This window comes from Phacochoerus africanus, chromosome 5 (genome assembly GCF_016906955.1).
Source record: "Phacochoerus africanus isolate WHEZ1 chromosome 5, ROS_Pafr_v1, whole genome shotgun sequence".
NCBI classification, from domain to species: domain Eukaryota; kingdom Metazoa; phylum Chordata; class Mammalia; order Artiodactyla; family Suidae; genus Phacochoerus; species Phacochoerus africanus.
The window spans coordinates 55,983,201-55,999,528 of NC_062548.1; the positions used below are offsets into that span (position 1 = coordinate 55,983,201).

General features: G+C 41.8%; 1 protein-coding gene across 6 annotated transcripts in view; it reads right to left on the minus strand.

Annotated features, from left to right (window-relative positions):
- Positions 1-246: 246 nt before the first annotated feature.
- The window catches only part of IL1RL2 (interleukin 1 receptor like 2), a 32,412-nt gene continuing 16,330 nt past the window's right edge, over positions 247-16,328 (minus strand). For all 6 annotated transcript variants that reach the window (XM_047781347.1, XM_047781348.1, XM_047781346.1 and 3 more), the window contains 4 exons: positions 15,416-15,552; positions 11,233-11,376; positions 4,001-4,162; positions 247-1,829 (listed from right to left, as the gene is read on the minus strand). In XM_047781347.1, the coding sequence (XP_047637303.1) occupies positions 1,411-1,829; positions 4,001-4,162; positions 11,233-11,376; positions 15,416-15,552 (862 nt within the window). In that variant the 3' untranslated portion in view covers positions 247-1,410. The remainder of the gene's footprint in view (positions 1,830-4,000; positions 4,163-11,232; positions 11,377-15,415; positions 15,553-16,328) is intronic.

The following is a 16,328-nucleotide window of genomic DNA, read 5'->3' on the forward strand; positions in this document are numbered from 1 at the left end:
TAAATCCTAAAGACCAGAAGGGGCCCCTTATCACTAAGGTCTACTGGACACTCCATGCCATCCATGACCTGTAAAGAAGGGCACAGGCCCACCTGATCTTGCTCCCCCCTCCTCACTGAGCCTCTGTCCTCCCCACTCACCTCTCCTGCTCCACCACCCTGATACCTCCTGTTGGGCTCTCTGACTGCATCAGGACCAGACTCAGTCTGCTCAGCTGCTATAACACAATACCATAAACCAGGTGGCTTATGAACAACGCTTTATTTTTTCACAGCTTTGGAGGCTGCAGGTGGAGTCTCTCCTCCAGGGTACAGACTTCTCATTATATCCTCTTGTGGTGGAGGGGCAAGAAAGTTGTTGGAGGGTCTTTTATAAGAGCCCTGATCCAACCTGAGGGCTCCTCCTTCCCAACATAATCACCTCCCAAAGGTCCTGCCTCCTAATATCATGATGTTGGATCTGAGGACTCCAACACGTGAATCCTGGAGACACAGACATTCTGCCCATACAGCCGTCTTTGAAGGCTGGTGTTGTCAGCCACAGAAGAAGGTTGGACCACCTCTCAGATCCTCCAGTTAGAGTCTTTGAAAAGAATGCTAAGAGTTTACAGCTCGTTCTCAGTGTTCAAAAGCCTTGTGGCTTGTTACACCAAAAATGACCTGGAAGGAGGGTGCACTGGCTACTGAAAGGTCACCTTGTTCATTTGGACTAGAACTACATAATCTCAAGGTGGGAACTGCATCTCTCACAGGTTGCTCAGTGTTCCAGCTGACATGGGCCAGCTGGAAAAATAAGGGAGTTATTCCTCACTTTGGTTTGATAGGTCAAGTCTTCCAACATCTGGGACCCCCCAGGAGGGTGATTAATGGGCATTCCCAGTGGGGCCACTGTTGGTCCCCATGGGTCTAGATGACCAAGGTGCCAAGACTGAGGTCACAGATATTTATTTGCACTAGAGGAGTGAGAGGGGCTCAGAGGCATAACAAGTATTCCCTGAGGACAAGGGCTGGGCAGGCATGAAAAGAACACACAGTGCCCTCTCCAAGCCCACAGTCTGCCCTCCTATGTACCCTGACTACCCAGGCTCCCAACTGCAGCCCCACAGGGGTCACACCATGTGCCAAACTTCCTGTACAGCTGAACTGCGACTCTATAACCCTATGTGCCCCACGCTCCAGGGCTCAGACGCTAATACTCCATGCTCATCAAGTATTCACGCATGTTCCAAGCCAGCAGGCTAACAGGAGCTTTGGGAGAGGTGGGGTCTTTCCCTCAAGAAGTACCTCTGATCAAAATGAGCCAATAAACACAGGCCTTTTCCCAAGCACCCAAATGCAAGCTTCAAGGGAATGGCCCAAATGTAATGCATCATTGCTTAACTATGAGCCACCCCAGAAGACAAACTCTCCGTCACAGGGTGATGAACCCCATTTTGGCCTCCCGCTTGCCAGCCATGAGGTCACAGGGCGTGTGCTTCAGCAGCTGGACAGGAGATGATGGTGGCCACCTTTTGGGTGGCATGCGATATCTCACTTTTTTCCAAAACTTGGTTTTTGCACACTGCGACTGCTCTGTGAAGTCCCCACTCCACTGGATGGCCCCATGCTTCTGTCTGATGTATTGAAGTGACTCTGGCAGGGCTGTGTAGTCCTTCATCTTCCCCAGTTCAATCAGAATGACCTTTATCCCATTCTGGATGAGAGCATTGTAGACTGCGATTTGTTCTTCTGACATATTCCTTAGTAGGTCCAAGCTCAGTGCTTCAGGAACTATGATGATGATCAGCCTTCTGCACAGCTTGATATTTTCATCAATGACACTGACCACAGCTGGAAATAAAGAATGTAGATGCAGAAGATCTCATGACTCAAACAATCACAGACCATGAACTACTTAGAACAAGGATCTTATCATATCTAAATTTGTATCTGCAAACTTGGCTGAAGTTCTGGTATATATTAGATGATAAATACTTTTTTAAAAAATAATAGATTTTTAAAGAATAGGACACAGGTAGTTAGCTCAAATGTTGTATTAATCTGCATTTGTGGTTTCCTTTTGTGCGTCATAGCTATTGAAATGACTAGGATTTGTAGGTCAAACTTGAAACTAAATAGCATACTCTGATGATTTCTTGGCGAAGGGAGGGGAGAGTTCTGGAAATATCCAACTATGGATAAAACTTGGTCTTTTTTTTTAAGAAATGAAGACCAAGTTTTATATCCTCCTTATTCTTAGGATATAAGAATAGACTGTAACCTTCCCAAGAGCACATCCTTCTCTTTGGCTTACTTATTTTAATATTTACATTAAATATTACATTAAATATTACATTTAATATTAAATATTTACATTCCCTGGCATATAGCAGGTGCTCAGTAAATATTTGTTGCATAAGTGAGTGACCACATGAATGAATATTAGTACACTTATGAAATAAGAGCTCTTCCACATGTTTACAACAGGCACTGGATCAAATTTTCATTTCCTCATGAGGATGATTTCATAGCTTGAAAAAAATAGGCTGAGATAAGCTATGGATATGAGCAACCTACAAATTCACCGTACATAGAAATTTTTTTAAATGACCCAGAATGGCCCACCAAGTAGAAACCTTGATTTTCTGGTGACTAGAAAGGGATGATTATTTCAAATATTAGCTGTTTGAAAGTTAATAGAGTCTTCTAAGAAGAGAACGTATATGGTAAGAGAGAAATTTTCATCTGTTTGAATGTATAATACATATTAAACTCCATACTGGTTCCTGCTAGGTTTTACCTCATTTAATTCTCTCAACTGAGTCATGGAAGTATTCTTAGGCACATTTGACAGAAGAGCTAACTAAGGTTCAAAGTTGTTATCTGCATTTCCCAAAGCTGCACTCCTATTAATGGGAGAAATAAATAAGAAGATGTCGGATATATACACAATGGAATACTACTCATCCATAAAAAAAGAACACAATAATGCCATTTGCAGCAACACAGATGGAACTAGGGACTCGCATACTGAGTGAAGATCATATGATATCATTTCTATCTGGAATCTAATATACAGCACAAGTGAAACTTTCCGCAGAAAAGAAAATCATGGACTTGGAGAATAGACTTGTGGTTGCCAAGGGGGAGGGGGAGGGGGAGGGAGTGGGATGGATTGGGAGCTTGGGGTTAATAGATGCAGACTATTGCCTTTAGAATGGATTAACAATGAGATCCTGTGTAGCACTGGGAACTATGTCTAGTCACTTATGATGGAGCACGATAATGTGAGAAAAAAGAATGTATACATGTATGTGTAACTAGGTCACCATGCTGTACAGTAGAAAAAAATAATGCATTGGGGAAATAAAAAATATATATAATAATCAAGATAGTGTGGTACTAGCATAAGAATAGAAACATAGATCAGTAGAATATAATAGATATTAAGTCCAGGTATTAACTCTTCTATTTATGGTCAATTGATTTTTAATAAAGGTGCCAAAATTAAAAAAAGAGAAAAAAAAAAACAAAGATGTTAACTGCATTTCCCAAAGCTGCACTCCTATTAAATGGGAGAAATAAATATATAACTCCTAATTTATTTAGGTGGGGGAGGGCTGGAGGCAGTTGAAGTCTATTAAACCAGGTTTAAATATGAGCTGATTTACATATTCAAACCAACAGAAAATACTCAGCAGTTAGTGTCAAGGATATGACAGCAAATGACCACTTGTCTCTTTTTAGTCATCAACAAGCTATTCATGTAAATGGACCAACCTTATCCTTACTCAAAGAGAAAGTCACATGATTTCAACCAGGCCTTCCCATAGGAATGAGTCTAATGAGAGAAGAGAGCTTGGCCTTAACCCCTGTGGCTTGGGAGCAGAGGGGTGGGGAGGTGAAAGTTTCCCTGTAGTTCATGGGAAAGGCAAGCACAGTTCCTGTCATTTGCAAAGGGATGCAAGAGAGGTTCTTTCTTGTTTTATTCATTAGTTTGTTTTATACCTCATTTAACATACCTTGTCCAGGAAATTCATCTCTGCCAAATATAAATAGCTTGTATCCACATTGCTTCTCCAGCACCTCAGGCATAATCTTCAACACAAGTGTGTCCACATCGTGACTCTGGCTTTCTCTTTGAGGCTTGGGGTATAAGACATAGGCATCATACAGCTTCCCATCTGAAAAGGAAATGGTACAAGCTCGTGAAATTATTCCCACCCAATTATCTCATTTTAAACAAAGTGAAAATCAGAGTTGCTATCATGATGTCCCTTTTGTTTGTGTTCAGTGGCTTCAGAGTACCTCATTGGTTAACTTGGTAACAAGCATTGCATCCTTATTCTTCCATTTTCATTCCACTCTCTTCTAACTTGCATGGCTTTTGAGGCTGAGTTAAATGTAATTTACCTTTCTTTCTCTAGAGGTAAGATGTTTTTTCCTCTGGCTTCTTTCAGGATTTTTTCCCTTATATTTCATTATACAGTTAGAAAATGGTATGCCTAGGTGTAGTTTTGGGGTTTGTTTGTTTGCTTCTGTATTTATCCTAACTGGTATACTCTGGGCTTCCTAAATCTGTGGTTTGGTGTCTGCCATTAATTTGGAGAAATTCTTGGTCTTTAGCATTTCAAATATTTCTGCTCCATTCTTTCTTTCTTCTCCTACCAGTATTCCTATCATACATACATTTCATCTTTATAGTTTTCTCACAGTCATTGGATATTTTGTTCTGTTTTTGTCCCCAGGCTTTGTTCTTTTTGCTTTTCAGTTTTGGAGGTTTTTATTGAGGTATCCTCAAACCCAGAGATTCTTTTCTTAGCTGTGTCAACTCTACTAATAAGCCCATTGTAAGCTTTCTTCCTTTTTTACTAGTTTTTTTTTTAATCACTAGCATTTCTTTTTGGTTATTTCCTAGCATTTTCATCTTCTTCCACTACCCATCTATTCTCACATGGTCTACTTTATCTACAGCCCTTAGCATGCTAGTCATGGTTGTTTTAAATTCAGTCTGATCATTCCAACATCCCTGCCATGTCTGATTCCAATGCTTTCTCTGGCTCTTGACATTATTTTTCCCCCCTTTAGAAATATGCCTCATATTTTTTTCTTGATAATTGGATATGATATACAGGTAAAAAGAAATCACTATAAATAGGTCTTTAGCAATGTGGTGGTGTGGGTGGGGAGAGAGGAAGTGTTCTATAGCAGTAGTGTTCTATAACTAGATCTCAGCCTCTCAGTGAGCCTGTGCCTCTGGACTGTGAACTCATCAGATGTTTCTCAGGTTTTTCTCCCCACTTGGTGGGGCAGGATAGCTAGAGACACATGGAGTTTGGTATATCCCTCTTCTCATGTCAGCTCAGCCCTGATAAAACCCCTACAGCTTAGGGTCTCATTAACTAGTTTACCTTGAGAGTAGGCCTTGTTAAAAGCAGTGCTCTGGTGTCTTTCAAAAAGATTCCTTTCCCCTCCCCCTGATGGAAGCACAGAATGGGATTTTTCTCTGATATTTACTGTCAGAAACTGGTTAGGCTCCTGGAAGTAAAACTCACAAAAGTGGGCCTTTCCCCACATCTGCTTATGACTGAGTCCCTGAAAATTGTTCCCAGACTCAACTATAACTTATGTATGTGGAGGCTTCCCTGTACCAATGAGCCATTCTTGGACACCATCAGGGTCTGAGAATTCAACTCCATTCTGACACTTCTACCCAGAAACAGAATCAGATTTCACAAATCAAAGGCTCCATCCCACACGACCACACTCCACTTCAGACACCAGCCACATGTGCTTCTGATCAACTGGCTGATGACCAGAGGTTCCAACAAGCCTCCCTAATGTAAGCAGCTCTTTGCAGGCAGCTCTTTGCAGGAAGCAGTTTTTTACAGGAGGCTCTTTTGTCTTGTTGCTCTAGCAAAGCTATATTTGAACAAACCTTTACACCAGATGCCTCCATGCTTAAGTAACCTCCAGCCAAAGTGCACCTTTCAAGTCTTTTGATCACACAGTGCCTTTCCTAACCTGTTGATTCTTGCCTTAGATTAAAGAAGTAGAAAGGAAGATAAGTAATTAACAGATGACTAGATCTTTTCCTCAGCTTCCCCTTCAGTAACCTCGAGAGCAGACTGTGTGAAGGAGATTGCATCTCAAGAAAGATCACAAGGAGTCGACAAGCCTGCATGTTATGAGAGGTGGAGAAGACTCTAGCTCCCACCTCAGTGATTAATTGAGATCAATTCCTTTTTTTCCCTTTGAAAACTTTCATGGCTGAGCAAAATCTTCAGAGTTGGTTCTGGGACACCAGTCTGCCTTCTCCCTAGGTTGCCTGTCTCATGAATAAAGCAATATTTCCCTTCCTAACCAGTGTTTATCCCTCAAGTATTGGCTTTCAAATGGTGAACCGCCAAACCGGAGTTTGGTAACTCTAAGAGCAAGTCCAGGTTTTACCTGTGCTCCTGACCCACTGGCTATAAATCAGAGATTCCCGTGACCTCCTCCTTCTTCTTGGGGTCGATTAATTTGGCTAGAACAGATCACATATTCAGAGAAACATGCTACTTTCTTGATCACTGATTTATTATACAAGGATATTAAAGGATATGAATTGAGAGTCAGATGGAAGAGATACTTATGACAAGGTATGGGGAAAGGAAACTGATCTCCCATGCCCTCTCCAGGTACACCAGTGGTATTTCCAGTCACACATGCTCTTTCTGAATTTTGCCACACCTCCACAAAAAGGTGGGATATATTTTCCCTCCCTTAGAATTGTGTAACACCCTGCAGCCACCTGACAAATGAATGTGGTAGAACTGTTCCCAGAAATTCAGGATCTGAGTCATAAAAGAGACTATGGCTTTTACCTGGTTCCCTGACCCTTTAAAGGGCCAGCCCCATGCTTTGAGGAAGCCCAAAGTAATAGCCCCCACAGAGAGCTGCTAATTTGGAGAGAAGCTCGGTCCACCGGCCAACAGCCAAAATCAGCTGTCAGCCTTCCAGCTGAGGCCCCAGACATCACGGGGCTGAGAGAGGCCATACCCACATTCCTGACCCACAGAATCTGTAAGCATAATAAATGCTGGTTTTATGTTACAAAATTTTGATGTAATTTGACTCCCAGCCACAGTAACTGGGACATGGCTTGAGGAAATAACAATGAATAGCAAGAAATACCAGTGAGTTTGACAGCCCTCAACTGTCTACATCATCAAGAAAATTACAGAGATGTAGACCTCCTAGTGAGTTTGCGGGGGGGAAGTGGACCTTGCTGGCAGAGACACACATGGCCTGCCTCACTGGAACAGTGGGGGGAACAGTACATCCAGGTTCTTACTTAATTCCTTCTACTTTCTAAGGAGGTTCATGCCTACTTTTGATGTTAAAGCATTTCATATGCTCTCATCAGCTGGTGACAAAAATACAAGAGCTTATTTGCATAAATGAATGTTTAGGAAAGATTTCCTAAAGACTATTCAAGCCCCTGCTTCTCTAGATAGGTCATGGCTAAATATTAAATCTGATCAAACCAGTCCCATCGAAAAATCAGACAGAATCAATTTGGCCTTTGGGTTAAGTGCTCAGACTGAATTGGACGAGTTTGGGGTGTTTTTTGCCCTAACATGCATTGAAGAGAAAAGCCGCATATACCGTGATTTTACATTTACTAGGGGAATTGCAGGCAAGATTTATTATATCACACCCTTCAAAAACAAGATCTCCCTGCCAAAAAATTTTTCCTGGGAGAATGGCTCTGAAAAAGGTCTCATGAACAATTGAAAGAGTTGTGTGAATAGCACCTGGAACCTTCTCATGGTTTTGCCTTCACTTCTGAAGCAAGAGCAACTTTAAAAACCCTAACTCTCCCCCCACATTCTCAGCTTACTTTCCCATCCTACCCTTTGTTCAGTTCACCTATTTTTGTTTCTGTTTTAATTGTCTGCTCTGTATGTACAGTCCCCCAAACCCTATGTGGAACAAATCTACTCCGACATCTCTCTGGAGTAGATTTGTAAAATGATCCTTACGTTTGTGTACACACATGCACAGGAAGACAAGTTTTAAAGTACCTCCTGTGCTTTACAAGACAATACATGAAACTCATGGATTTTAGCCAGGTTTGTCCATGAATCAAGAAAACTGCGAGTTATACACACCTAACTTAATCATGTATGGAGCTTTACTAATGTACTTGGGACAAACAACTTGCTATGAGAAGGATACATTTTGTCTCTCTTCCTCATTTGTATTCATCCTCCATTACTCCCCATCTTTCCAAAGAACCAGAAAATACCCTCCTGGGACACAAAGCTGGAAACAGCATCTGGGGCTCATCTCTGTCTCATCACTAAATCACCACTAACAGGGTGACAAGTCACTTTTGAAGGGCAATTACAGGACAGTTCTCAGAGACTGTAAGAAATTTAAGCACAAAGGGTGCAGGTACTTCTCGACTTAAAAAGAAGAAAGCGGCTGGCTGACTGTAGGTCTCCAAATCCTCAGCCCACAGGTTCCAAATTTGGACAGCAGCCCAGTCTGAGCAGAGGGCAGAGATGCTGGTATGCCCAGCTTCCCCTGCTCAGAAGGAGGCAAGATTCCTCCTTTCTCTTCCTGCTACCCTGGACCTCACTAGTGGCAGCCTCGCCACACACTCAGCACTCATGCTCCTGGGATCCCAGTGAGTCAGAGAGGGAGTTCCAGGAATATCACTAAGCTATACAGTCACCTGTCAGTCAACAAAGCATCTCTGGAGAGAAGTGATGCTACCCTGAAGCCTCTGCTCAATCAGGCGCAGAAGGAGCACAGGCAGGGAGCTCACACAGGACAGACTCTGTAGGGACGACAGCCCAGCTCATCTCCTGCAGCACCAGAAGACCTATGGGCTGCATTGGTTATGCAAAGCTGATTTCTACGAAGTGAATTTTACCATCAAAAAAAGAATTCATATGGGAGTTCCCGTCGTGGCTCAGTGGTTAATGATTCCGACTAGGAACCATGAGGTTGCAGGTTCCATCCCTGGCCTTGCTCAGTGGGTTGGGGATCCAGTGTTGCCATGAGCTGTGGTATAGGTTGCAGACGCATCTCAGATCCCGCCTTGCCGTGGCTCTGGTGTAGGCTGGTGGCCACAGCTCCGATTCGACCCCCAGCCGGGGAACCTCCATATGCCTCGGGATCGGCCCAAGAAATAGCAAAAAAAAAAAAAAAAAGAATTCATATACCAATTGCACTTGTGACAGATATTCATTAATATTTAGACAACATTCCAAATATTTGGTATTATAGACTTTTAAAATTTGAAGGTATAGAAGATGTTGTTTTTTGGAAAAGGAATAACTTTCTTTTATATTCTACTTTGTATAGGCTCCTGAGGAAGTCATGCAAGAAGAGTTTAAAAGAATGTTAAATGATCAATACTAGTAAAAAATGATACAAAACAAACTACTGCTTTGGAATGGATAAGCAATGAGATCCTGCTGTATAGCACTGAGAACTATATCTAATCACTTATGATGTAGCATGATGGAGGATAATGCGAGGAAAAGAATGTATATATGTATGTGTGACTGGGTCACTTTGCTGTACAGTAGAAAATTGACAGAACACTGTAAACCAGCTATAATGGAAAAAAACAAAAATCATTTGAAAAATTTAGAAACAACTCATAAAACAGAACTAAACTCACAGATTTCAAAATCAAATTTATGTTTACCGTAGGAAAACCATGGGGGAGGGAGGTATAAACTAGGAGAATGGGAATAATGTATATACACTACTATATAGTAGTTAATTAACAAGGACCTACTGTAGAGCATCGGGAAATCTACTCAATAGTTTGTAATAACCTATACAGGAAAAATAATGGATATGTGTATATATATAACTGATTCACTTTGCTATACACCTGAAACTAATACAGCATTTAAGTCAACTATAGTCCAATAAATTTTTTTAAAAAAGAATTTGTTGTTTTCCACATTGTTGAAGGGCCATCAATTTTGAACTCTAAAATTTAACTTAAACACCAAGTCAGGACACCTAATCAAACAATCTGGACAAATATGTGTTTTGTATATGCAAAGCAGCCATTTCATGTAAATACTGCATTTCTGTGCAGCAAGGATTCCCAAAACATGCTTGCACCCCACTTCCCTGAGTTTCCGTCAGCACCACAAATCTTTAGACTTGAAAGGGATAATAAGTCTGTGTATCTCCATGCAGGAATGCTGCACAAAACTCTCAGCTCTGTCTTACTTTTTCTATCTGATTAGGAGACATTAATGCAGATTTATTACTTTTTTCAAGAGCTGGATAGATCACATCCATTCTGAGATAAAAAGAAAATAGCACAGTTAAAAGCACAAGGGTAAGAAATGCCTGATCCTCAGATTCAGGATCACACACAGGGCACATCTGTGGTGAAGAAAGCTGGCAGGACAATGGCTCCCCACACCAAACTGGACTGTCAGACACAGCGGCAGGGGCAGCTTGCCAGGACCTTCAGATGACAAGGGACCCCACCTCCACCCCCATACCAAGGACCCTCAATGCTTTCTTGAACTTCAACTCCCTCCCTCCCACAGGACTCCGTGAGGCAGGTTCTAATCATCCTCCCTCTGTCCCTCCCTCCCTTCCTCCCTCCATCCCTCTATCCCTCATTCCTTCTTTCCTTCTTCCCTCCTTCCCCGCCTTCTTTCCTTATACCTAGACCTGAGAAAGAGAACAAAATTAAATACGTAAAATCATAGAGTAAGTAGAGGACCCAAGCTCAAATTCATCTTTCTCTCCAAACTTGAGAGTTGGAAACAAACCCTTTCAGGCACCAAGTACAGGCCCAGAAGGAGCTGCAAACACAGGCAGCCTATGGTTCTCTGTAACAGAAATTCTGCATGCATGTCTGCTGAGGGAAAGTTGTACCGTGCATGGAGCTCGCACTGCTCCAGGAGAAATTTTCTTCCTTTGCAAACACCTCTGTATTTGCAACTTTCCAAAAACGGAAGATTTTAGGAAAGGTGATGAAACAGAAGACGATCTGCTTGGTCACTCCCAGCCCGCAAGCCTTATGTGACTGAACAGTGCTGGGAGCCATGGGCAAATCTTTTCTCCGAAGTCTGAGAAGCTCCAGGGAGATCCTTTTCTTTACATTTGCCAACAACATGAAAGGCATACTAATAAAGACAATCAAGTGTATTTACAATGGATATATGGACGAAAGGATACCATTACAGAGCATTTTTCGGTGGCTACCCACACTCACCTTCAGTGGTCCCTACACCATGGAAGGTGCTTCTATACCAAAGTGTGATGTCAATCTTAAAGATGCTGTAGATCCATACAGCAGATGCCACCATGCCAGTCAAGACGAGAAGCCCTCCTATCAAGTAAGCTTGAAAATCTGGAACTATAAATGATAGCAAAACAAAGCAAATAAATAAAATAGTACTACAAAGAGTCAATTCTATGTGTTACTTATACAGATCTCATTGCACATGCCAAATGGAAATATATTAGGTGACCACAAAGACATTTCTTAAGTATTTCTTGATAATTAAGTGATAGGTATGAGTGGTAGAATAATCTGGTCTGGGTCATGAATTTGAGGAAGAAGATGTGCTCTTGGCAGAGGGAACAACAGCAATATTTTTAATAACCTATAAGGGAAAAGAATCTGAAAAAAATATGTGTATGTATGACTGAATCACTATGCTGTACACCTGAAACTAACATGACATCATAAATCAACTATACTTCAATAAAATAGAATGAAATTTTAAAAAAAGAAAAAGAAAATGTGCTCTTGGGAACCAGGGGAGGAAAATTCTGCAGACCCCCAGCCCCTGATAGAGGATGCAGCATGGCACTGACCACATGAAGACTGCTCACCTGTCAAAACACGCCTGGCCAGGCCCTCTTTAGTCGGAACTAGACTCTCCAGAGGTGGAACCTGAGCATGTTTATTGGGAAAGCTCCCCAGGTGGCTTTGTTGCACACTCTTGATTAGAATACTGTTATAACCAGCTTCCCAGTTACTCAAAGTTGAGCAACAGGACTGCAATCATAAGAGCAATCCGTTGCCTCCCCTCAAAGCCATCTCTGCAGCCACAGAGCCAAATGCCAACCTCATCTTCTCTGGGCCAACAGAGTCCAGTTTGGGCTCCCGTCTACCAGACACTATCTCAGGAAGGGTGTTTACACATGCTCTGTTTGGTGAGCATATTGCTAGGCAATTAAGGCAAAAGCAGTGGGCAGGGGATGAACAAGGAACAAAACCAGTTCCTCTGGAACTCCAAGCCTCTGAAAACATGCTCCTGCCTATCCAAGAAGAGGAACAACACAGCTTTCCCCTTACCACAGCCCAAAGCTGTGCTGCCAAAGAATGAGGCTCTAGGAAGGAAAGAATTAGAAAAGAGGAAGAGGGAGAGAGGAAAAGAAATCCTTCTCATTCTTAGAACCCACCACATCTACCACTTCCTTCATTGGCCCCCTTACAGGTCTTCCGGTCCCCACTAGAAAGTATGTGTGGGTTTGGGAGGGGTGGGGCTTACTGAAGAGCTGATCACAAACTGCCTTAGGCCACACCCTGTTGCAAACATTTTGCAAAGAAATCCCTATACCCACTTGCATGCCTTTAAATACATGCATAATAAAATGCACTGTGTGCCCCCATATCAATCCCTTGCTTAAGTTCCTGCACAGCCATGTGCATTGGTCCTGACCATGTGCTTGAACCACTAGCTTCTTACTCTTTGATGACAAATGATTCCCCTCTTCAATTCCCCACTTCTCTTTGTCCTTGACCAGATCTTGGAACAATAGTGACATTCCTTTGGGAGGACTGTGTAGGGGGACCTTTACTGTCCACTTTGGGAATACTGGAATTGTAAATGGTCATGATAAGAAGACCATGCCCATGACATTTATGAGATTCAAAAAGCTCCTGGTAAGTAAATGGAAGTGATGGCCTGAAATTCTTGAGTTGACCATTCACTGCATTCAGGAGTATTGATACCATCTGCTCTGTAAATGAGCTAAAAGGCAATGAAGTTTGAAACAGAAAATTCATGAATAAGTTCAAAGGGAGTATGGGCTTTGAAACTGAAATAGGTGAAAAACTAACTAAGACATCAGATACTCTATTTAAGTTGGTATTCATCATTTGGGTCCATAGGGCTATCACAAGCCTTAAAGCCTTAAACTGGTAGCTGAGACCATGTGATGAAAAGAAATCCACAGAAGGACACACCCAACCCAAACAACTCTCTGGAGACCCTGCTTCAGATGAACCAAATAAGATTCACATCTGGAGTGTCTTCAACAAAATCAGCAAGTCCAGTGGAGAACCTGTAACCTTACTCTGGTCCCAAGTTAACCAATAAGAGGATTGGATTTAAAAGGGTTTGCTCCTAAGAACTTAAGGAAAACAAAATAAAATGCATGCATCCAAAAATATATTGCATGTGAGGTATGAAAGAAGCATTGTTAGGAACAAAGATAAATTTAGTAGGTGTATGTTTCTTAACTGACCTAAAACAAAGGAGGAAAATCCTTCCCCTGTACAATCAGCAGGTGTTAACTGATAACAGCATTAGCTGCTCTGAGCCTGGACTCTGCCTCAGAATCCTGAACACAGTGCTTCCAGTATCTATAAGTCAGAATTGACATAGAAATCTGCACTGGTCATCCTCAGTCTATGTTACTGGCCAATGAACTCAAACTTGTAGGTTGGGGCAGATTTCAGTTATAGCTGCTTCAGGTCTCACGCAATCTCCAAGGCTTCTGACAGTCAGCCTCTTCTCTTTTCTCTGGGGTGAATGGTGAGGTACTCTCTCCAGCAATTTCACCCCTAATGATATTTCACAGGGGAAGACTTTGACCTGAGTACCAGGACCAATTTTCAGAAACTTCTATGGCAGCATGATTTGTTAACAGTCCCAAACCAGAAGCAACTCAAAGGATACATATTTACAGTAGAATGGATACACTGTAATCTAGTTATTCAATGGAGTAGGATTCAGCAAAGAAATGAATGAACTGCAGACATGCTACACCACTGATGCATCAGGAAGAGAAGTAACACATAAAAACATGTAATTCTCTTTAAATAAAGTTCAAAATCAGCACAGTAAGCAGTTGGAAAGGCAGGGCTGCCACATGGGAAGGAAGAATACTGTTGGAGATGTAGAATTTGTACTCACAAAGGGCTGACAGTTGAAGGCATGAGAAGTTGGGTGGTTATCAGGGAGCAGGATGCAGAAAGAGAAGCTCTGATGACAGAATCTCAAGAATCACTTCAGGTGCCATAGAAATGGGATGCACACAACTGATTGGGAGAAAGTGATTCCAAATGACTTTCTATGACAAGGAAAAGCCATGGAGAAGAGGGAAAAAAAGGACAGTGATGGCTGCTGAGCCAAGGCTCCTTCTAAGTGAGGCATCCGAGAGGGCTCCCCATAGTCCAGAGTAAGGAGGGCAGATGTACAGGAAAGGCATCGGTTTGGGGAGGACGGCAGCATGAAATTTGCCTCCAGATTATGGAAGTGGGGTGTGGAAAGACCACACTCAGGACAGCAGGTGCTATGGAACCACGCCTACTGATGGCTATTCAAAGAGAAGGATGGACACTCATGGGGGCAGGGACCTGACACATTTGCTGGCTCAACAGAGCAACCACTGAACCAACATTTTACATTAAGTTCTAGAAAAATATTTCTAGTAAGACTTTAGCTATATGCATGCAAGCATGGGTTGCACTGATCCTTAAGGGATGCTGGTAAATCCAAGCTCTCTCTCTTGTGTGTAGCTATCAAAAAAAGTTGATATTAATAGAATTTTTTAAAAAGCTGTCTGCTAAACCACATGCCAACCTCTTACAAGGTATTTCAAACACTTGCCATGAAATGTGAAGAACTTAAAGCTGTTCTCAAGATGAGGATTTAATTCTTCTCTATCTACTCTCTGGTTCCAAACCCTCCAATGGATAATCAACACACTCTCTATAGCGTTAAGTGTACAATACATGTACACACATGGAGTTTGAAGCCCTCCTGCTTAAATATAAGAATTCAGCCTCTAGAAATAATTTTACAATTACATGATAAAAATATACATTGGCATTTTCTTTCTATATCGCATGATTTATAATCACCTTTAAGCTGAAAAACCACAAGAACATGATTATAAAAGTTGAGCTAGGAGGTTTAATAAAGACTTCTGTTTTCTAGAATTTTGATGCACAAAATCTCAATGTATATCAATACAGCACTTTCTGATGACACGCTAGTGAAGTCATAGCCTGACTCCAAGAACATTATCAGATGGAAATGAGGTTTTTCCCTAGATTTTCTATTGACTTTCTGTATTTCGTACCACTCGGATGCCTCACACCAAACATTTAATGTCACTCCTTTTTCACATGCGTTTCCTCCCCACTGGAACATTACCTGGGAGTTTTAATATAAAGTAAGCGGCAGACACTCCAGCATGGCATGTGAAAGGGTGGCCATAATCTTCCATTTTCACTTCTAAGAAGGTTATGTTCACGGTATAAAAAATATGTTCTGGAAAAATGGTGTGGTTTCTATAAAGAAAAGAGCCAATCATTACTACTTATGTGAGTCACATTTACCCAACATATTTTATAACCTTTTGTCTGGAGAATAAAGTTCTTTCCTGGAGAACACTTGGAGCCATCACTTTACACTAAGAATGCCCCCACTGGGAGTTCCCACTGTGGCTCAGCAGTAACGAACCTGACTAGTATCCATGAGGATGTGAGTTCAATCCTTGGCCTCGCTCAGTGGGCTAAGGATCCAGTGTTGCCATGAGCTGCGGTATAGGTCACAGACGGGGCCCAAATCCCATGTTGCTATGGCTGTGGCCTCAGCTACAGCTCTGACGCAACCCCTAGCCTGGGAATTTCCATATGCGGCAGATGCAGCCCTAAAAAAAAAAAAAAAAAAAAAAAAAAAAAAAGCAGAAGAAAGATTCATTTGTTCCTGTATTAGGTTCCAGATATAAGTGAAATCATATGGTATTTGTCTTTCTCTTTCTGAGTTACTTCACTTAGTATGAGAGTCTCTAGTTTCCATCCATGTTGCTGCAAATGGCATTATTGTGTTCTTTTTATGGTTGAGTAGTATTCAATTGTATATATATATACCACATCTTCTTAATCCAATTGTCTGTCAATGGACATTTAGGTGAAAATCATGGACATGGAGAACAGATTTGTGCTTGCCAAGAGGGAGGGGGAGGGAGTAGGAGGGACTGGGAATTTGGGGTTAATAGATACAAACTATAGCCTTTGGAATGGATAAGCAATGGGATCCTGCTAAATAGCACTGGGAACTCTGT